This window comes from Macrosteles quadrilineatus, unplaced genomic scaffold, assembly GCF_028750875.1.
Source record: "Macrosteles quadrilineatus isolate MER2022 unplaced genomic scaffold, UCM_ALF_1.0 Scaffold_2__2_contigs__length_208266976, whole genome shotgun sequence".
Taxonomy (NCBI): Eukaryota; Metazoa; Arthropoda; class Insecta; order Hemiptera; family Cicadellidae; genus Macrosteles; species Macrosteles quadrilineatus.
The window spans coordinates 412,368-435,015 of record NW_026542595.1 but is presented as its reverse complement, the minus strand read 5'-3'; the positions used below and the strand labels follow the sequence as shown (position 1 = coordinate 435,015).

At 33.9% G+C, this 22,648-nt stretch overlaps 1 protein-coding gene across 1 annotated transcript; it reads right to left on the bottom strand.

The window, feature by feature from the left end:
* Positions 1 to 985: 985 nt before the first annotated feature.
* On the bottom strand, positions 986 to 22,505 carry LOC128986596 (juvenile hormone esterase-like). Its single transcript, XM_054407040.1, has 11 exons — positions 22,474 to 22,505; positions 10,714 to 10,864; positions 9,902 to 10,048; positions 9,162 to 9,312; positions 8,246 to 8,431; positions 6,412 to 6,608; positions 5,978 to 6,146; positions 4,451 to 4,620; positions 3,608 to 3,752; positions 2,213 to 2,354; positions 986 to 1,367 (listed from the first exon to the last, which is right to left on the bottom strand). Exons 1-11 carry the CDS (start codon positions 22,503 to 22,505, stop codon positions 1,067 to 1,069), a joined length of 1,791 nt encoding a protein of 596 aa, XP_054263015.1. The 3' UTR covers positions 986 to 1,066.
* Between the last annotated feature and the right edge of the window lie 143 nt (positions 22,506 to 22,648).

Below are 22,648 nucleotides of genomic sequence, written 5' to 3'. Positions count from 1 at the left end.
CTATTACATACCTGTGCTGCATTTATAATATCATTAATATCTATAGGTCGGCCGCCTAGAAAAAGACCTGCGGCATTAGCATTAGCGTGCAGGTCTTTTTCTAAGCAGCCATCCTATAGGGTGAGTCACAACTCCTAAAAGTAATTTAAACTTTATCAAGAAGATCACCTTTTGGAGACAATCTAAGAGATTAAACTGGGCTGATGAACTGAATTGAATTGAATTGAAATAATTGAAAAATTGAAATGGCTAGGCTTAAAAAACAATGAGCTTTAATGATGTTTCTCATATTTAGCTAACCGAAAACAAAGAACTATCTCACAAAAATGTAATCATAACTACAGATTAGACTGGATAAGTGCTTCATACGGAGTGCATCAGGGATCCATTCTTGCCACTTGTCTTTTTATTATATAAGTGAATGACCCAATGACCTTTGCTACTCCACATCTTTCTAGTTACAGATGATACGGCTTTAACTTTTAAAGGAAACAAGGAAAATTTAGATTCTTCTGTTTCCAAACAGCCAAAAAGCCTGGTCTGGACTGTAAATGGTCTGATTATGAATGTGTCGAAAACTAAATTAACAGAATTTTCAGCTTCCAAATTAAATAAACATCTTACTATAAACTCTAATACCGACTCTTTAACTTCTCAAAATTATGTTGAATATCTTGGTGTAAAAATGGATCCAAATCTAAATATTGGAAACTACAAATTCAAATCTTATCTAAACGTTTATAATCAGCTACCTTTGTACTCAGAGTAATTTGAGACACTACTAATATTGAGACTCAAATCCTGATTTTCCATGCATATCCTTCTTCCAAAATGAACTATTGGATAACTGTATGGGGATCAGCTAGCCAAGCAAAATCAATATTTTCCTTTAAAAAAAGAGCTATATTCGGCTAATGGCTAAAGTCCCTAAAAGAACATTTTCATCTATCCTAAAGGGAGTAGTCTATTAAGAATTCAATTAATCTCTATTTAAAATAAGAAAAACTTTATTCATCAAACACATTATAAACTTCTTATCACAATAACAATACTGAAAAAACACAATTTACTCCAAGACCTGGTACTGGTCTCGTTTGCGACAACAACAGTCGTACAACAGAAATGTGAGGCTGGAGACGGACAATACACAGACAGCTGTCACTATCATGATGGCGATGGACCACGAGGCCTCGGCAATGTCCTGTTCTGCTATCAAGTACACCTCGTCCCACATAGCCACACGGGCCGAGTACAGCGGGGTCTGGTCCATGGTCAGGGAACTGTTGATAACCAGGTGCTGGGTGAGAGAGCCATTGACTGGGAGCCAAGTAGCTCCAAGCACAGCGTCATCCACTGGTGTTGGACTGCTGTAGATTACAGTGCGGATAGTATGTACAAATTTCATGACAAATAAAAATCCAAATAATATAAAAACATTTTAAAACAGGACATTCACACAACAGGCACAATCAAAAGTTAGTATATATGCCTGATTTAAGATGCAGCTCACAAAGAGTTTACCCAAGCCTTCTACATCAGACCTGTTTGAGACTGGATTCAAACCCTCAATCTATGGTGTTGTCTAGTGGCTGAAGAGACAATGCCTTAGAGCTTAGACTGAGACCACTCAGACTCAACTGTCCATCTCCCTAGCACCACTGGTCAACCCAAAGCCCTAACCCCCCGAGTTGCAGTACATGCCAGTTAACCTATAGCTTTCAGCTGCATTTTTTAGTCACCCTAAATTTGTGTAGGTAGTCGGTAGAAGTTTGGTCTGATATATCAAGTGTTGGAGTCAAAAGGGTTAATACCTTTTTTCCCCATTCAGTGTGCAAAACTGAAGTTTTATGAACTAGGTTAAAACTATAGTCAATGCTGTTACATCTTTATTTGTCTTTAGACTTAAGTACGGTAATATAAGAACAAAACACTTTGATTTTGAGTAAAATTACCAATTCATATTTGAATAATCTTTAACAGTTTCCCTTAAATGTTAATTTAATCATATTATAAATGAATGTATGATTTGAAGTGTATAATTGAGTATAAAGTATTTGAATAAACCATGTACATGTATGAAGCATGTGAAATATATAGTAAAAGCTTTATCCATATTGTACATGATTAAAGAATTTTTATGGATTCTTGATTAATGTCGTGCATGTTGACCTTAAAAATAATTTCAGCAGTCAAAGTCCCTGATGAGGCATACCCATATCTGGCAAAGTTTGTCCATAAGGTGACCATCTTGGTTACCATCTCACACTCCTGTGGGTAGTCAGACATGTGAGATTGAGTTTCTATCACTGTGGGCCGGTAGAACATGTAGCCTAGCTCTCTGCCATGCACCACTCCTGTACAGGTAATACTGTTAAGCAGAAACAAATACCTAAGAAACATATTTAATCCCTACTGTGTATTTCAATGAATTTGTTAAAAGTAACATAGTTTACTGATTTGGATTTTACAAACTTATTTAATTTCTCACTTGTAGGCCTTTTGCATTAGTTAAGAACTGGAACAGTATTCAACTATTTCTATTATGGAAGTATATATTAGAATCTACCCATTATGCACCCTTTGTTTGAACAGCAATATAGGACCATGGTAACGTAAGTTGTGATACTCACTATCATCACCAACGCCAAACCAAGTAGCTTGTGTATGTCCCTTTTTTAATAAAATCAAAGTAGTTTTTGGGTTGATTAATTTTGTTAAGCTAAAATGCTATTCAAAGCTTACATTTTGAGAAAAGCCTGTTTAGAATATCAATCTGAGTATAATTATAACCATTGACGTTGGATACCAAAGCACTGTAGACCCATCTATCTGTGTTCCCATCTATGAAAACATATAGGTGAATGGTGCTTTTGATAGTGTACCACTATTATTCAACCTGTACAGTATTAATTAGCTTTTGTAGATTTTCATCCTATGGCATGTAGATCAGATACATACCAAAATACTGTAAAAGTCACCCTTTCAGTTTACCTTCACCAAAGAATTGGTCTTAAAATAACTTCTTAAACAGAATTATGAACTTGTATTTGTTGTTGTACTTTGATAAAAAAGTCTGCAGACAATATTTGATAAACGATGTGATAAAAGATAATGCATTGACTATGGATTTCGACCAGTCACTCGTCATAGTCATGCACAATCAGATACTTCATTGGTGGTTAGGAAAGAAAGAAAGAAAAACACTTGGTTATAAAACAAAAGGAGACAGTAAGAATAAATTCATTATGCAACAGCCAAATCTGACAATGTCAAAATTGAACTAACTTCTTATTATGGAATTGGCTACAACTTTTACATGATGGGAATACAATGTCTACCCACAGTGGTGTAGTCAAAGATCTAATTGTTGAATATGTTAATTCAACAACTTTTGTAGCATATTCTGTTCCTTTGATATTAATTACACATTTGTCCATTGAACATAATTCAAAATATTAAAAAATCCCTAAAACTGTCTTTGATTGTTTCAAACTATTTGCAATTGAACAAGATATTTTCAGCTAAAATACCAACGTAAAGGAATATATATGAATTAAATACACTGGTTTATCTTAGTTTTAAAATGTTTAAAAGTTAGTTCTTTTACCTGTTAAATTTAAGTCTTTGGTAATTTTGAGAGGCTCCTCAAACGCTCCTTTGTATGCAAACAGATATAAAAAGACGTTTGTGTGGTTACTCAGATATTTTGCGTGTGTCACGATGCTGTACATGAACATTTTGTCTGTCATGAACTGGAACAAGTTATAAAGGATACTTCAATGTTAAGCCAGGAGTTGTTTAAGTTGAAATAAATATGTTTGTCATAAAATTGTTCCTAAGAATTGTAGTTTTCTTGTGAAAGAGAAAGATAGGAGCCAATAATACTATCAAAAACCCTGTAATCAGTTGTAATATTAATATTTCAATCCAAATAATAGGCCTATATACTTCATTAATATTATTAAAAGTATCCCTACATTTTTTTTAATAAAAAAAAATTGATACAAAAATTATATAAATATCTTCCATGGCATTTTTATACATAAACTATACCGCTACACATTAGTTCAAAACATTTTGAAATTAAATTTTGCTTAAATCCATAGAACAATTAAGTAAAATGATCAACTAAAAACTCTCAATAAAAGTCTAAAATCTACTATCTGTTATCTGATACATCTCCTAGTGTAGGCCTACTGATATACAAATATAACTATTCTGGTTTATAAATGAGTAAAGAACTGTACATTGCTAACATTCTTTTACTATTGTACGAGGTTTTATATTTGCTGATACTTTTTGCAGCACCCACACCAAAATATGGTACATGTCTTTTGAGTCATTTTAAATCAGAAATGACTGGCATATTTTGTAAAACTCCAAAAACAGCCATAACATTTAAACTATTAATATTACCATGCAGTTCCTCTTCTGTTCCATAAATACTTACATCAATAAACCCATCAATGGTGTCAACGGTTACATTTTTGTTATGGAAGTAAAATTTCTTCAATTTCTTTATAATATACTGTAGTGCTTTTTTAGAACTTTTTTCCTTTATATTGTATGGAAGATACTTCTCAAAGTCTCGCTCAAAATCACTGAACTGATTTGGGTATTCTGGAAAAAATACTTGTGTGAACAGCATTATTAATAATTATTTTTGCCTTTAGAATATAGCGGTTGGTCTAGTAATTTAAGTATCCTCCTCTTTTCAGTTTGAACCTAGTAGATTAGTTGAAGAAAGTATGAAGACTTTAAATTCTTCCCTCATCAAATGAAACACACATTCGTTCTTGTATTTAGTGTCAATTAGTATTTGATCTAACTCCACAGTATATTGGTAGGACCCAACATTTATGATATATTGCTTTCAGTACTAAAAGAGATCAATATTGTATTTACAGATTTGAAACACTCTAAAGATATGGCTCTACTCTGGAAGGCTTTTAATTCAGTTGGAGATTTCCTGGAAATTGAATTAGTAGAATTAAATAACAAGCAGTGGAATTTTTTTGTATGTTTTTAATTTCTCCTCCTATACATAGTATATATGGAGAAAGTATTGTTTTTGTCAAAATTTTCGAGTTTCACTTTTGAGTGGATATATCCGTTTTGGGTCCCCCTGAACCCAAAAAAGTGGTTTCCAAAGTGATGTCTTTGTGTGTGTGTTTGTGTGTGTGTGTGGATATGTACTGACCTACAGACTACACCTGTGGTCCGATTTTGATTAAATTTGGTACTAATCCAGGCGTTTTTTTTTTCATTTTTCCAACAACTTTTCTCAAAAACGGCCCGATCGAGTTTGATAAAAATTTAGTATTGTTGTAGGCCTTTAACTTCTGAACAAAATGGTCAAATTTTTATTTCTGTAAAAATTACTGTTTAAAAGTTATTGTAAATTATGTTATTTCCCCATAAAAAAACATGAAATAAATAGAAAACCGTATTTTTGAAAAAGCAGGTTTTGATTGAAATTTGTATGTGATGGTACTTATAATTCTTAACAACATAGTGCAACCCCCATTGCTGTAAAAATTAGAGTTCAAAATTTATTGTAACTTTGTTATTTTCCCATAAAACCCATGAAAAACGGAAAAATGGATTTTAAAAAACAGATTCTGATTGAAATCTGTTTTTATCGTCGTTATCGTTATAATTCTAAGGAAACTAGTGCGACCCCCATTCCTGTAAAAATTATAGTTCAAAAGTAAATGGAGATTTTGTGATTTTTGCCAATTAATATCATAGTTGGTTACTCTCATCGCTTACCCATGGTAAAGGTTGTTGACAAGCTAATGGGAGAAAGTATGTGTCAGATTGCTGATACCGTTTATTTACAATAGGTTTTATTTTTAAGACTGAGGAATCCGGTACCTGTCAAAATATGAATGTAATGTGATTATAATGAGTAAATAAATATAAAAAGTGTCATTACAAAGGCTAAATAGGACAGTGATTTTTACGGTGGTCTAACCTTGAAGATCCTTTATTTCCATGATACCCTCCCCAGTATTGAGACCCATGAGGTACGGGACTTTGGAGGTTGATGACTGTAGTAACTCCGAGGGGTCAACTGGGATCATCACCTCCTCACCATGGTCTTCCTCTACACTCTGCAGGAATGGGTTCTCTGGATCTCCTGGCTGGAACCATTGAAGACATAAATTTCAAAAATTATAAAGGTTATTATAGGTAGTAGAATCTATGGTAAACTTAAAAAAAGGCTTTGATGAAAATTAGTTGAGACTTGAGATGATAGATAGAGATAATAGATATTGTTTTTGAGTACACTAATTGATGAACTCTTTTTCAAAATTAATCATGAAGCAGTTAAAACCTAGTCATATGTTAGACAGTTAAATCGTTCTCTATTATATTGTGTAACGTATGACACTTTACTAGTCTCACCTCTTGAGTGGCAACTTCCATCTGTCTCTCGGCCAGCACCTGAGCAGTGATGCCCCTCAGGCAGGCAACAACAGCCTCAGGTTTCCTGTAGTCACAACCCAGCAGACGTGCCAGAGTGCGGCTAGAGAGTACAGTGTTGATGTTATTGCTGGTACCACAGTACTGGCCACTCTGAGAGATGGCTCGGTGAAAAAGTCCTGTAACATGAAATACACCTCAAATGATTTTCATGGGTTCTCTAAAGCTTTGTAGTGAAATAGACACAAACAGACCTCGATTTGAAGGTGGAAATAATTGAAAGGCGTTCAAGGACCTCTCTCTCTCTGTAAGTGTAAGTTAATTTCTTTTTTACACTTCTGAATTGTTAGCCTATATAATTTGTGTTTTTCACTTATTAAAAGTAAATTTTAGATTTTCATAGTCCACAACTCTGTACATGTATATGATGTTTGTATATTTGTTGTTCCTGTCCTGGGGGAAGAGTGGACCTTTGGTCTAACTCAGGGCAGGTTAAATAAAGAATTTGTCATTGTCATTGTCATTGTCTCTCTAGTGTTTTTTATTATTTAATTTTAAACTATTTAAGGCAATATCTCTCTACTAAAACTGAAACTGTGTTTTTTTTTTCTGTTTTCTGTTGTGTGGAACACAATATATATTGTCTGTGTGGACGAGGGAGAAGGATTGGTAATAATACTTTTTTTTAGGGAGAGGAGAGAAAATGCTTTTACACACACAGGTAGCCAGCCTGTAGTGTGAGACTCCTGAAATTATCAGACTACTCACTAAAAAACCCCTTCTACTCTGTTTCACACAGGCCTGGAATTGTTTGTCACATTACTTCAAGTCAGGCCAACATGTGACCTAAGCCCTCAGGGCTCACACCGTTTCTGGCATTTAGATTCTTTATGACCTACACCGCATCCCGGTCAAGGTCGAGCTTCTTGGCGCGGAGAATACCCTGGATGTAATGTGACACACAGGTCCAATTGTCCTCACCCTCCGTCATCATCGGTATGACCGTGTCCACCGAAAGCAGTCCTACTAACTGCTGAGCCTCCAGGCGGGGCCTTTCCCAGCGCTGGCAGTGGAAAAATGTATGTTCCACGTCATCGAGAATGCCTGGGCAGTATACTGGTAATAATACTACTTATCAATTATCAATTATCAATTATTTAAGTTGGGGACGCCACTATGTGCGTATTTTAACCCAAATATGAGTGAAGGATGAGTGTAAGATGAGTATACGATAACTAATAATAGCTAATCTTATAGCTATCACAACTGGCAACCCTTTAGAAACTAAGCACTCTAAACAAGCCTACCTGGTTGGCTAATCCTTGGCTGGAAATCTTTTTAATTTGTATATTTTGTCCTAAATGTTGTTTTATAGATTTTTAATGTAAACAGTCCCCATGGTTTTGTTACCATCAGATGTCTGCATGTTCTAAGCTAATCATAGTCTCAACTAATAGGTCAATTGCCAATGCCATACTAGCATACTAGGGTTCCAGAATCAAGCAACATTCTGTGCTTTATTTATTGTATCATTTTACAAACACCTAAAAAGTTTTCAAATTCACATTTTTTTTTAATGATGCAGTTATTGTTAAGCTATTGCAACACAAGTAACATAGTACCGTGTATTGAATATCAGGTATTTACTTACAGGATAAACAGAAAATTGTTGACCATCAATAAACATTTTCTTCACTTAACTGTATTTTGTGTCTTTAGAGAAGTGGGTTTGTTTGGTGGTTGAATTTTGACAAACTTATCACAGTTATAAAACCTACTAAGTTTAAATCTACTGGTCTAACATAGGACATGTTACCTTGAGATAATGGAGAGAGGTATAAGCAGCTGACATCCTGCGCTCCTGAACTCCCTCCAAATATAGTGACTTTCTTGGGGTTGCCACCAAAATGTCTGATCTCCTTTTGTACCCATTTCAGAGCTGCCACCATATCTTTCAAACCCGCGTTACCCTGAGCACTTTTTGTATTCATGTTAAGAAAACCTGTTAAAATGAAATAGAAACTTAAATGGAATTCAGGTTGTTTAAAATGAATATTGTTGCAGTAATGCTTTATATATGAAGTTAGACAGTCAGCAAGCAGGTTTAATGAATCCATTAAATTAAATTTTGGTTTGATTTGTTTTGTTTTTTGACTCTTCATTTACAAAGTGACCATCATCCTCAGCTCGCTAACACGCTTTGGCAGAAGACAAATTATGTGATGTTCTCTTAACCTTTGGTAGGCCCTGCCACTACTGATGGCTTTAATAGACACTCTACATTGCCAGGCTATATTAATCCTTGGTCCCTGGGTGAAACTGCTCAATGTGAAGCTTGGCGGCTTCTCTTACTTTGCACTTGCCCCCTCCACAGAGGCATGTATTTAACTTATCCAAGCATGTAGCAAGGGGTGAGCTGGTACAGTACAGGGTGAACTGAAGTAGTGGAGGTACCAGAGGATGCCAAACCCACGACAATGCTGCCCTGGGTCTGAAGTCCAAGGCTCTACCGACTGAGCCACCAATTCACCAATCTGCTAGAATCGATGAGCAAGTAGCCTAACTTTTCAGATAAAAAAAATCTGAAACCTATTTTTTTCAGTGTTTTATATGGTGCATAGATATAGACAAAATTTTTCTCATTTAAGGTAAATAAATTTTACTAGTGTGTGAGCTCTTATTAAATATATTTCCAGAGGGCATTTAGTTTATTTTATTACAGGATCACTCACCAAATACACCAAGTCTGTAGTCGAAGGTGACCACAATTACTTCCCCAGTCATCAGAAAGTCTGCTCCATACTTGTGCTTGGTGGCTGACCCTTGGTAATGCTTTCCTTCATGAATCCACACCATGACTGGTAAAAGCTCATCTCCTGGTGGCTGAACACTTAGGAGTCAAGCGAGAGCAAATCAAACTAAACTAATGTATTGTTGCAAAAATATAGGTAGTCAAATTATTAAAAAAATTCTACAATAATGGATCATTTTGTGTGGTCTCGTCTAGAATTATGATATCATTGACGTCACAGACATTAGGTGCCCGGTTCTATGAAGTTAAGTACAAAACACTGTACTAGGAGGGATGTGAAAGTTCATATGTAAATTTGTTTTTAAATATACTTGACACTAAAATACAACCACCAACCAACCAGAAAAAAATATGAGTTCAAGTGCCTGTCTTGTACCTTTGCACCTCCTTATATCTTTATCCAATTATTGTTATATTTTAATAGATTATTGTTATGCTATTATTGTTATATTGGGAGTTTAAAAATTTGAAGTAATTTTTTCCGGAAGATTTACTTGAATACATTATTATCATGTATGTGAACACATTTTTTGTAACATATTAATACTACTGTACTTTGTAATTTGGTATTCAACCTGTCTTCTAGTATTGTAAATAAAATAAAATATTAAAATCAACACTATTATTTACGGTAAGGAAGGAGCAAACTACTGACTATACCTGTAGGTAGGGAGTGAAGACACTAATGTACAGACAGTCTTCGCTGTATTTCTCTGGAAACTGTACTCTTTGCCATGGCTGAGAGCAGGCTGGAGGAGCTTCGTAGGCTTTCAATGTGCCATTCCACCTGTGGGGTGGTCTGGGAGGCTGGAAAATATATTATATTTTCCATTAAATTAAAAATATTTGTTTGTTGTGATATTCTCAAAATACCGGTATAAATTGCAAACTTAAATGTGGAGTCATTGTTGTAGTATTATAGGTTGAGGTTAAGTAAAAATTGCATATACATAATATAGGTACAAAATTTTATCACTGATCAAGTAAATAAAATTATAATAAAATCGATCTCACAAGAGTAAGCAAATGGCAAATGTTGACCTAATACAATACATGATAACTCAAGATTCAATATCAACATCTGGAAAATCTCTGGGCACATATAAAGGGTCCAAATTTTACCTTAATTATTCTTGTGGCTCCTTTTTTTATTCCACTCATAGCTGCCTGTCTTTGATTAACCTAATTGTTGTAAGATGAGTGAGAGCAAATATATGACATTTGCAGTTTTGTTAAAGGCTAAGATCAGCAGTTTTTTTGACAACTAAAGAGAATATTTAAAAGACTCCATTATCAAGGCTATAGCGGTTTTTAATTTTCTTGCTACTGCCTTTTTTTCTGAATAAAACTGACGACCTTCAAAATATTTGATGACTTACCTCTAGGATATATTGAGTGAGTCATATACTGCAGAGTCATTACAAATATCTTACTTTTGTTATATTGTACAAAAAAAAAAGAATAAAAGTTACCTTAAATCGGAGGTAGCCAATTGGAGGGGCGGCATATGGGATACCTTGAAAGCTATAATAGACCTTGTTGACTGCAGAGACTAGTTTCAATCCAGAAACTTTTCCTGTGCTCAATGTTACGATAACTTCAGAGTTTGTATCTGCTCTGCAGCTAAATATAAACAAATATTAATTAAAAACGTAACAAACATGCCATTCTCTATTTTAGGTTAAAATAATCATGTTTGTGAATTTTTACAGTTCAGTGTATCTTTTCTTTGTTGATTCTAAAATGTAACTTGTCCATTTGTTTGTTTTTCATTAGCATTCTATTCATAAAGCATTCAAACCGCAAAAATATCATAAAACAGCTTAATTTAGGAATTTGTAATATTTTGCAAAAACTTCATACCGTAGCCTACCTTTTTATTTCAATTTCACATGTCTTGCTTTTTTTCTAGGACAATATGGATCAAAAAGCTATGTATATCAATTTGTTTTTATAGTATTAAGTCAGTATTTTGTATAACTAAACACCAATTAACCACCAATTGATTAATATTTGATTTGTATTGCTATGCTGTTTTGAGATAGATGTATGCTCTTGATAAGGAAGATGGATAAAAGCTCTCTCTTCATATAGTTAAATTACCGTCTTGACAATAAATATACTAAACAAAGTGTGGCAGGATAACTAGTTTAGAAAGTATACATTTTTACAATTTATGAAACTGATTAAAAATTATCTATAAAACAAAATGAAAAACTACTGTATAAAACGATAGCTACCATAAAAGTGTAAATCGATTATCACAATAAAGTAAGTCAGCTTTATTTACAAAATACTTTTTAATTTCCTGAAATTGAAAGGTAAATTCACTGTATTTATATATTTGAACTATCTATTGCCTAAATAATTATGGAATATTTGTATTCTTCCTTATTAGGTACTTTTAGATGAACATTTTCTTAATAAATATAAACTTCCTTAATTAATCCATCAGTAAGTTTGCCAACTGTGTGGTAACAAGACGTGAAACTTACCTTACAACCAGAACAAATAAACATAACCTATAAATAATGGTAACTATAGTTCCTTTCCTATCCATTGCTATAAAAATACTAGGGGCGTTGGCCTAGGCTTCTGTACATGCTCTACCTTATCTCCTGCACTTTGACCTGCAGAGTTCGATAAGTCGTAAATATTTAATGAGAAGAAATTGTCTAATCTGTGGAAGATTTTTTTTAACGTGATATCATTAATACTGCTAAACTTGTTTTGATAATTTGATTTTAAAACATGGTTTTTTATTTTTTATTATTTGTGTCACTTATTAAAAATCATAATTACAGAAAACACTTTTTATTTAGTAATATAATTTTTAGGTTTATTAGCTATATATTTTACTTGGGGAATCAGTTCCCCCTTTTATCACCTCAGTTAATCCAATTTTATTTGGGGTGCTAACTAAGAATTATCCAATGTGTATGATATCTCATAAAGTGATGAGTAAATGGATAAAAAAATAAAATAAAAAGGGATTGAAGTTTAGAAGCTTAGTGCTCAATGCATACATGAATGCAGAGTTAGTTTTGGAGGGAGAAAATTGTCTTTTGTCCATCACTGACTCTGAAAGAAAGCTACTGTATCTAGGGAGTTATAATATTGCAAAGCAATGGTTGTTATAGCTCACAGACAGTAGCTGAAAGTATACCTCGTCTTCACAAGTAGATGTGTAATGACACAATGTTGCACTAATTTATCTCACTCAGTCAAGTAAAGCCTTTGATAATGTACTTAACTGGACAGATGTTGTAGTGTATTGTGTTTGTTTGGTACAGGACATTGATCCAATTCCTCATCCAGCCTTCAGCAGATCCTTTCTCCTCAGTTGGTCAAGGTACCTCACAGATCCAGTTTACTTGCTCGCTTCCTCAAAAATTCAATGTCTGGATACAGACTGTGCTGCTCTGAATTGAAACATTTTCTAAACATGTACTGAATAATAAAACTTCTTATTTTGTGCAAGAATGTAATAATCTTTGGTATTTGTAAGGTGGCACTTAGTTATAATAGAGCAGTTAGTCATGATAGTCACGATTGCTTCAATATCCGTAAATGATAGTCCACAATAAAATTAAATACTTAGTGTTGTTCTCATTTTCCTTCACTCTGCCTATAACTTGATTAAGTTTATTCACATACCATAAACAAATATTTACTGGTAAGGTAATCAGTCATGAAAAACATTTGATCAAATGATCATGTAAAAAACCGTTCAGAAGAAAAAATGAAATGTTCATTCCAATGATATTATCAACAGTTAGCTGTGTCACACAACTGAATGGTTGCAGTATTCACCTATTAATATATTAATCCCATCACCTGTTTTATTCTTACTAACCTATAAGCTATTTCAATGGTTCAATACTGGACTCGACTGTTTTTTTTTTCATTGGTAATGGAATAATTGATGATATTGACTTAAGTAGCATCTGGTATTAGAATCAGTAAAAAAATTTAATAACTAACACAGCCCACTCTATAGATAAGTAATATTTATTGTTAACATGATAGGAATTAGATGCATCTTACTTTAGTAGCAATAAGAGATAGTTAGTAATTCTTTACGGGACAGATCCTAGTATATCAAATGATATTTTCTCAGGGCAAAAAGTATTCACATATTTCACAGTAGAGAAAGTCATTCTAGATAGTTTTGACAAAAACTATTTTGTAATTTAGAAATATAAAATTTTTATTTGTTTTTAAAAAGAAATAAAACATTACAAGTAAGTCGAGAGTGAAATAGGTTTACAAAGAAATTATTATACAAGATTAGTAATAATGTTAATTACCTCCAAATAAAATTACTCAACATTTCTAACCACAATCTGTAATCATCTGGAGTAATTGGGAATAACACAGATTGCCATGATTGGCAATCATCAGGTAATAACAACCTGCTAAATATTAATGAAAACAGAAATGGGTTTCCACAATTCGACTAGATTGATACAAATATCTTGAATGAATTTCCATGGTATCTTTGGTTTTATTTATGAGTGAATAGGCTACACTGGAGCATTTGTTATAATGTCAAATATCTTGCTATTATTCTGTTTTAATTTGTTAGTTTGTTGTATCAATTGTTATTGTAAATTATTTAGGTGGAATAAACAGAAATGAATTTCAAATGTGTTTAAGAGCAATGACTGAAAATATTATTATTAAAACTAGTGTACATGTTGCTCGAATTCGAGCAATAACAAAGTATTACAGGAGTTATTTCAGATGGAATAACAGTCATATTTACAATGAGTTTAAAAGATCAACTCAAATATTACCGTTGTGTAACTCAGACCCTGTTTATCTTCGTTATTGATAAACCTAAAGCATTCCGGACGGTTCCCTCCTTCTCAAAATGCCTCACTGTCCAGGCAACACAGGTCATTAATAGAGGGCAAATTGAGAACGAAAAGTCGTTTTGGGGTAGTGTTAGGGCGCATTTGTAACCTAATAGTGTCCAGGTCCAGGTTCAGACTGTGATGAGTTAAGCCTTTTACGCGCCACTGTTCTGCTGCGGTCGTTATAACGATTGCGCTTCCTGTCTATGTTTCGTTGTCGTTGCGTCAGAGACATAAGGAATAAACAACAAATAATAAACAAATTATAGCTACACAAAACAACGATAAATGCACAAATTTAAGTTACAATCATGCTAACACAATCCATCATAGCGGCACAAAACAACGATAAATACACAAATTTAAGATACAACCATACTAACACGATCCGTCTTGGGGGTTATGTTTACACAAACTCAAATAGTAAATAAATGTACTCAATGTGTTTCATTGAATTAAAAATTAAATAACAGCAATAAAATTATTGTAAGACTAGATTACTTACGTCAATAGCTCATTGAATTTCATTTAATGTTTCAGTACATGTTTCGACACATTGTCATCCTCAGCTGAGTACTAGTGAAGTTTTTATTCACCATATGGTTTCGTCAATGTTCAATTAAATAACACATAACACAAATACGACACGACACGGAACATATACATTTAAAACACGTAAAGCTTTAGACATGCAGGCCTGCTCGAACAAAACACACGGTCACGCCGCGGGTCGGGGACAGACTGACTAGTGACTATTTGTTTATCCAGGCTTATCATTGTTATCACGGAGGCAGTGGACAGCTGTTTCTTTGGTAGGAATGATAGAATTGAATATCGAGTTGGAGCTAAAATTTAGTTTTTCATTCAGAACAAATTTATTTTCATCGTTATTTTTGTGAGCTCTGTATATTTCGTACTCCTCCAACGTGTCCAATTTTCTGCCCTTTTCACAAATGTGGAGTATTTCTAGACTGTCTTCTATTGTTCCAAATGAGTGGTTATTGTCGATTATATGTTGGCTGAATGCTGATTTCTGTTTGTTCGTCCTAGGGTTTGGTCTGTGTTCTTTAAATCGTGTGTTAAACCCGCGACCAGTTTGGCCTATATATATGCTCGGGCAGTCAGCACATTTTAGTTTATAGACACCAGTTTTGTTATTATTGTTCATTTTTGCATTTGGCGTTTTGTAATTCAGCAAGTTTTTTGTTTTATTCTTCGTGTTGAAGACTAGGCTTAAGTTGTTATCCCTCATAGATTTTTTCAATGTGTGTTGTATGGTGTGACTGTATTCGATACATACATATTTAGCCTTATTTTCATGGTTTAGTTGGCAAGTTTCGATGTTAGTTTTTCGTTTGTTCTTATGTTTGGTGATAAGTCTGTCCACTAAACTGTCAACATAACCATTTGCCCTAGCGATGTGTTTGATTATAGCTACCTCTGAATCAAAGTCGGATTTATTTAATGGTATACTTAGTAAACGGTGTATCATTGAGTTGTAGGCACCCATTTTTTGTGAATGTGGATGGTATGAGCTGGCATGAATTGTTTGATCTGTTGTGGTCGGTTTTCTGTAGATGCTAAATTCAAGTTTCATGTCCTTCTTTTTTATGGTTAAATCTAGAAAGTTGAGTTGGTTATTATTTTCTATTTCAATGGTGAATTTCAGTTTTGGAGCTATTTTGTTGAGGTAGTTGTGGAGGAGGTTCAGTTGTCTATTGTTTCCATTGAATAACATTATTGTGTCGTCTACGTATCTATAGTAGAATAATATTTTGTCCTTATATTTGTTTTTATTTGAAAAGATGTGTTCATTTTCGATATGATCGAGGTAGATATTGGCTAAAAACCCTGATAGTGGTGAACCCATGGCTAGACCGTCTGTTTGTTGGTAAAATTTGTCTTCAAAAATAAAATAATTTTGTTTTAATATCTCTGTTAGAAGTTCCATTAACTCATTTATTGCTTGTGGTTCTAGGGTATTTGATGAATTTAGGTGGTTGTTCACAATCGTCAGAGTTTCATCTATAGGTACATTTGTATATAGGTTTACTATGTCAAATGAAGTCAATAACTGATGGGGTTTGGTGTTAAAACTCTTGATATTGTCTATGAGTTCATACGTATTTTTCAAGCTGTGATTGTTTTCAAGAATAATATGAGTTTTTAGAATACATTCGAGATGTTTTGCAGCTTTGTAAGTTGGTGCTGAGATGTAATTAACTAGAGGGCGGATTGGGGTGCCTTCTTTGTGGAGTTTAGGCAATCCACGTAGCGTTGGTGCATGAGGGTTCATCTCTTTTAGGCGTTTAATAATGTCGGCGGATAGAAGTGTTTTACTTTTATTTATAAGACCTTTGATCCTCTCTTGATATATAGGAGTCGGATCTTTGTTCAAAGCTGTGATGTTATTGTTCTCTATAAAATGTTTAACTTTGTTTACATACTCATCTTTGTACATGATAACTGCAGTATTACCTTTGTCTGCTTTGCATAGGATGGCTTTGTTTTCGATTAATTTACTTTTTATATTGTTTAACGCTAAATATTCACGTTTTTGTGTAGCTGATAAGTAAGAATTGTTTTCATATTTATTGTTGATTTTCTTTGAAATGATATGTCGAGTGACAGTTTTATACTCCTCATCAGGAATGGCTTTTATGGCGCATTCTGCATTGATCAATTCCTCAAAATAACCTTTTTTCCCAGATTTGGGTAAGTTATAGTTAAGACCTTTTTCTAATATGTCCATTTCATCTTGATCGAACACTATGTTAGTAAAATTGGTTGTTCTGGGGTAAAAGTTAAAATCGAATAATAGGATTTCTTCTTTGGATTTTTGTTTATTTATCAATAGATTGAGTTTTTTCCTCAAAGTTGCCTTCTTGTTCCTTATTATTCTAGATACAGAGCTGTTGATATTGTCTATGAAACATTGATATTGTGCTGGGTGTGTTGAGTTAGCTAATTCCAAATGTTTTTTGTATAGTAATGAGTTAAGAAGGTTCTTTTTAGAGTATAGAAATTTTATTTCATTACGGATCCATGATTTCTCTGCTGTGATCTTTGCTTTTTTCGCTGCAATTGATTGATTGTTTATTTTTATGTGCACATAGTTGGGTTTGATGTTGTGTCGTAAACATGTTTTGTTGAACTTGATATTTTGGATTGTGTTATTCAATTTCAACTTCACATTCTTGTACTGATTGGCTAATATTGCTTGACTAGCTTGATTATTTAAATTCATTGTTAAGCCCCTGAGCTGTATATATTATTGTAAGACTAGATTACTTACGTCAATAGCTCATTGAATTTCATTTAATGTTTCAGTACATGTTTCGACACATTGTCATCCTCAGCTGAGTACTAGTGAAGTTTTTATTCACCATATGGTTTCGTCAATGTTCAATTAAATAACACATAACACAAATACGACACGACACGGAACATATACATTTAAAACACGTAAAGCTTTAGACATGCAGGCCTGCTCGAACAAAACACACGGTCACGCCGCGGGTCGGGGACAGACTGACTAGTGACTATTTGTTTATCCAGGCTTATCATTGTTATCACGGAGGCAGTGGACAGCTGTTTCTTTGGTAGGAATGATAGAATTGAATATCGAGTTGGAGCTAAAATTTAGTTTTTCATTCAGAACAAATTTATTTTCATCGTTATTTTTGTGAGCTCTGTATATTTCGTACTCCTCCAACGTGTCCAATTTTCTGCCCTTTTCACAAATGTGGAGTATTTCTAGACTGTCTTCTATTGTTCCAAATGAGTGGTTATTGTCGATTATATGTTGGCTGAATGCTGATTTCTGTTTGTTCGTCCTAGGGTTTGGTCTGTGTTCTTTAAATCGTGTGTTAAACCCGCGACCAGTTTGGCCTATATATATGCTCGGGCAGTCAGCACATTTTAGTTTATAGACACCAGTTTTGTTATTATTGTTCATTTTTGCATTTGGCAAATAACGATGAAAATAAATTTGTTCTGAATGAAAAACTAAATTTTAGCTCCAACTCGATATTCAATTCTATCATTCCTACCAAAGAAACAGCTGTCCACTGCCTCCGTGATAACAATGATAAGCCTGGATAAACAAATAGTCACTAGTCAGTCTGTCCCCGACCCGCGGCGTGACCGTGTGTTTTGTTCGAGCAGGCCTGCATGTCTAAAGCTTTACGTGTTTTAAATGTATATGTTCCGTGTCGTGTCGTATTTGTGTTATGTGTTATTTAATTGAACATTGACGAAACCATATGGTGAATAAAAACTTCACTAGTACTCAGCTGAGGATGACAATGTGTCGAAACATGTACTGAAACATTAAATGAAATTCAATGAGCTATTGACGTAAGTAATCTAGTCTTACAATAATATATACAGCTCAGGGGCTTAACAATGAATTTAAATAATCAAGCTAGTCAAGCAATATTAGCCAATCAGTACAAGAATGTGAAGTTGAAATTGAATAACACAATCCAAAATATCAAGTTCAACAAAACATGTTTACGACACAACATCAAACCCAACTATGTGCACATAAAAATAAACAATCAATCAATTGCAGCGAAAAAAGCAAAGATCACAGCAGAGAAATCATGGATCCGTAATGAAATAAAATTTCTATACTCTAAAAAGAACCTTCTTAACTCATTACTATACAAAAAACATTTGGAATTAGCTAACTCAACACACCCAGCACAATATCAATGTTTCATAGACAATATCAACAGCTCTGTATCTAGAATAATAAGGAACAAGAAGGCAACTTTGAGGAAAAAACTCAATCTATTGATAAATAAACAAAAATCCAAAGAAGAAATCCTATTATTCGATTTTAACTTTTACCCCAGAACAACCAATTTTACTAACATAGTGTTCGATCAAGATGAAATGGACATATTAGAAAAAGGTCTTAACTATAACTTACCCAAATCTGGGAAAAAAGGTTATTTTGAGGAATTGATCAATGCAGAATGCGCCATAAAAGCCATTCCTGATGAGGAGTATAAAACTGTCACTCGACATATCATTTCAAAGAAAATCAACAATAAATATGAAAACAATTCTTACTTATCAGCTACACAAAAACGTGAATATTTAGCGTTAAACAATATAAAAAGTAAATTAATCGAAAACAAAGCCATCCTATGCAAAGCAGACAAAGGTAATACTGCAGTTATCATGTACAAAGATGAGTATGTAAACAAAGTTAAACATTTTATAGAGAACAATAACATCACAGCTTTGAACAAAGATCCGACTCCTATATATCAAGAGAGGATCAAAGGTCTTATAAATAAAAGTAAAACACTTCTATCCGCCGACATTATTAAACGCCTAAAAGAGATGAACCCTCATGCACCAACGCTACGTGGATTGCCTAAACTCCACAAAGAAGGCACCCCAATCCGCCCTCTAGTTAATTACATCTCAGCACCAACTTACAAAGCTGCAAAACATCTCGAATGTATTCTAAAAACTCATATTATTCTTGAAAACAATCACAGCTTGAAAAATACGTATGAACTCATAGACAATATCAAGAGTTTTAACACCAAACCCCATCAGTTATTGACTTCATTTGACATAGTAAACCTATATACAAATGTACCTATAGATGAAACTCTGACGATTGTGAACAACCACCTAAATTCATCAAATACCCTAGAACCACAAGCAATAAATGAGTTAATGGAACTTCTAACAGAGATATTAAAACAAAATTATTTTATTTTTGAAGACAAATTTTACCAACAAACAGACGGTCTAGCCATGGGTTCACCACTATCAGGGTTTTTAGCCAATATCTACCTCGATCATATCGAAAATGAACACATCTTTTCAAATAAAAACAAATATAAGGACAAAATATTATTCTACTATAGATACGTAGACGACACAATAATGTTATTCAATGGAAACAATAGACAACTGAACCTCCTCCACAACTACCTCAACAAAATAGCTCCAAAACTGAAATTCACCATTGAAATAGAAAATAATAACCAACTCAACTTTCTAGATTTAACCATAAAAAAGAAGGACATGAAACTTGAATTTAGCATCTACAGAAAACCGACCACAACAGATCAAACAATTCATGCCAGCTCATACCATCCACATTCACAAAAAATGGGTGCCTACAACTCAATGATACACCGTTTACTAAGTATACCATTAAATAAATCCGACTTTGATTCAGAGGTAGCTATAATCAAACACATCGCTAGGGCAAATGGTTATGTTGACAGTTTAGTGGACAGACTTATCACCAAACATAAGAACAAACGAAAAACTAACATCGAAACTTGCCAACTAAACCATGAAAATAAGGCTAAATATGTATGTATCGAATACAGTCACACCATACAACACACATTGAAAAAATCTATGAGGGATAACAACTTAAGCCTAGTCTTCAACACGAAGAATAAAACAAAAAACTTGCTGAATTACAAAACGCCAAATGCAAAAATGAACAATAATAACAAAACTGGTGTCTATAAACTAAAATGTGCTGACTGCCCGAGCATATATATAGGCCAAACTGGTCGCGGGTTTAACACACGATTTAAAGAACACAGACCAAACCCTAGGACGAACAAACAGAAATCAGCATTCAGCCAACATATAATCGACAATAACCACTCATTTGGAACAATAGAAGACAGTCTAGAAATACTCCACATTTGTGAAAAGGGCAGAAAATTGGACACGTTGGAGGAGTACGAAATATACAGAGCTCACAAAAATAACGATGAAAATAAATTTGTTCTGAATGAAAAACTAAATTTTAGCTCCAACTCGATATTCAATTCTATCATTCCTACCAAAGAAACAGCTGTCCACTGCCTCCGTGATAACAATGATAAGCCTGGATAAACAAATAGTCACTAGTCAGTCTGTCCCCGACCCGCGGCGTGACCGTGTGTTTTGTTCGAGCAGGCCTGCATGTCTAAAGCTTTACGTGTTTTAAATGTATATGTTCCGTGTCGTGTCGTATTTGTGTTATGTGTTATTTAATTGAACATTGACGAAACCATATGGTGAATAAAAACTTCACTAGTACTCAGCTGAGGATGACAATGTGTCGAAACATGTACTGAAACATTAAATGAAATTCAATGAGCTATTGACGTAAGTAATCTAGTCTTACAATAATATATACAGCTCAGGGGCTTAACAATGAATTTAAATAATAAAATTATACAGCTGATCAAAATGTAAACAATTATGTTCTTCATAAGGATAACATGGGAACTTTCAAAGCCACAGGGGCAGAGCCCAAGGGACTTTTTCAAAAATGTAAGGTCAGTTTGCAAATCTACGCGACACACTCTTTCCAATGAGACGTCAATGGATAAAATCGGTTAAGAAATGGCGGAGGAGTTCAACCGACAAACTTTCGTGTAGCGTATTAATTATATAGACTAGTGTCCCTGTTGCTCGAATTCGAGCAATTGCTAAGTAAATATTTGTAGCGAACTGTTATAATACTATATTAGCAAACTTATTGACTGTTTAGGATTAACCTATGCTCTTCTTCTCACTTTTGATTTCTGACAACAGCTGAAGTTTCATAACAATTTTCGTTTCCAATGTTAATCTTATGGAGAAATACGAAACTTCAAAGGGCTCCAGGGCCTCAATCTCTCATTATTTCCCTAAAGAGAAAGTTTCCTGCACAACTTCACGCTACGCTCTTTCTAATGACACCAAAAACATGACAATCGGTTCAGTAGTTTCGGAGGAGTAATTGTCACAAAAATCCTGCTTGCGTATTAAATAAGTATATAGATTATTATTAAAATCGAAAACAAAAGGTCATTAATTGCATTAATAAAGGCAAGAGCTGTTTTTGCATTTCAAAGATCAACAAGCATGTGTCTGAGGAGATAGAGCAAATCATGGCGGTCTGTGACTTGTGATAGAATTCAAAGGTGGAGCTGAGATTGTAATTTTTTTGTAAAAATTGTTAAATTATAATTTTACTCCACTTATTTCTATCAAGATAAAATTTAAACCTTCTTAAAAGAAAAAATGACGATTATAAAAAATTTTAAAAACGCCTGGAAATACAATGGTTATCAAAAAACCAAATTGATCAAAATCGAACCATAGGTTTGGCGTGTAGCTCTGTACACATCCAAACATACACCACTATACAGACACAAACAGACATCACCTCAAAAACCACTTTTTCGGGTTTAGGAGGACCCGAAACGATATATCCACTAAAAACTCAAACTCAAACATTTTTACAAAACCAATACCTTCTCCATATATGTACTATGTAGGCAGACTATAGCGGAGGAAACTAAAATCATTGTACAATATGGATTATTTAACTGAAGTACTTACCAATGTTGGCTTCTACTCCTGACCAGCCTCATCTTCTAGTAGTTAATTACTAATTACCGGTCAGGATAGAAGGAACTGGAGGAACCTGTAATTATCTTAAGGACACAATTTATCCTTTTGTTGGCTGAGTTGTCCTTGAGAACTTAATTGTTGTATAATAACAGCCCCCCCCCCA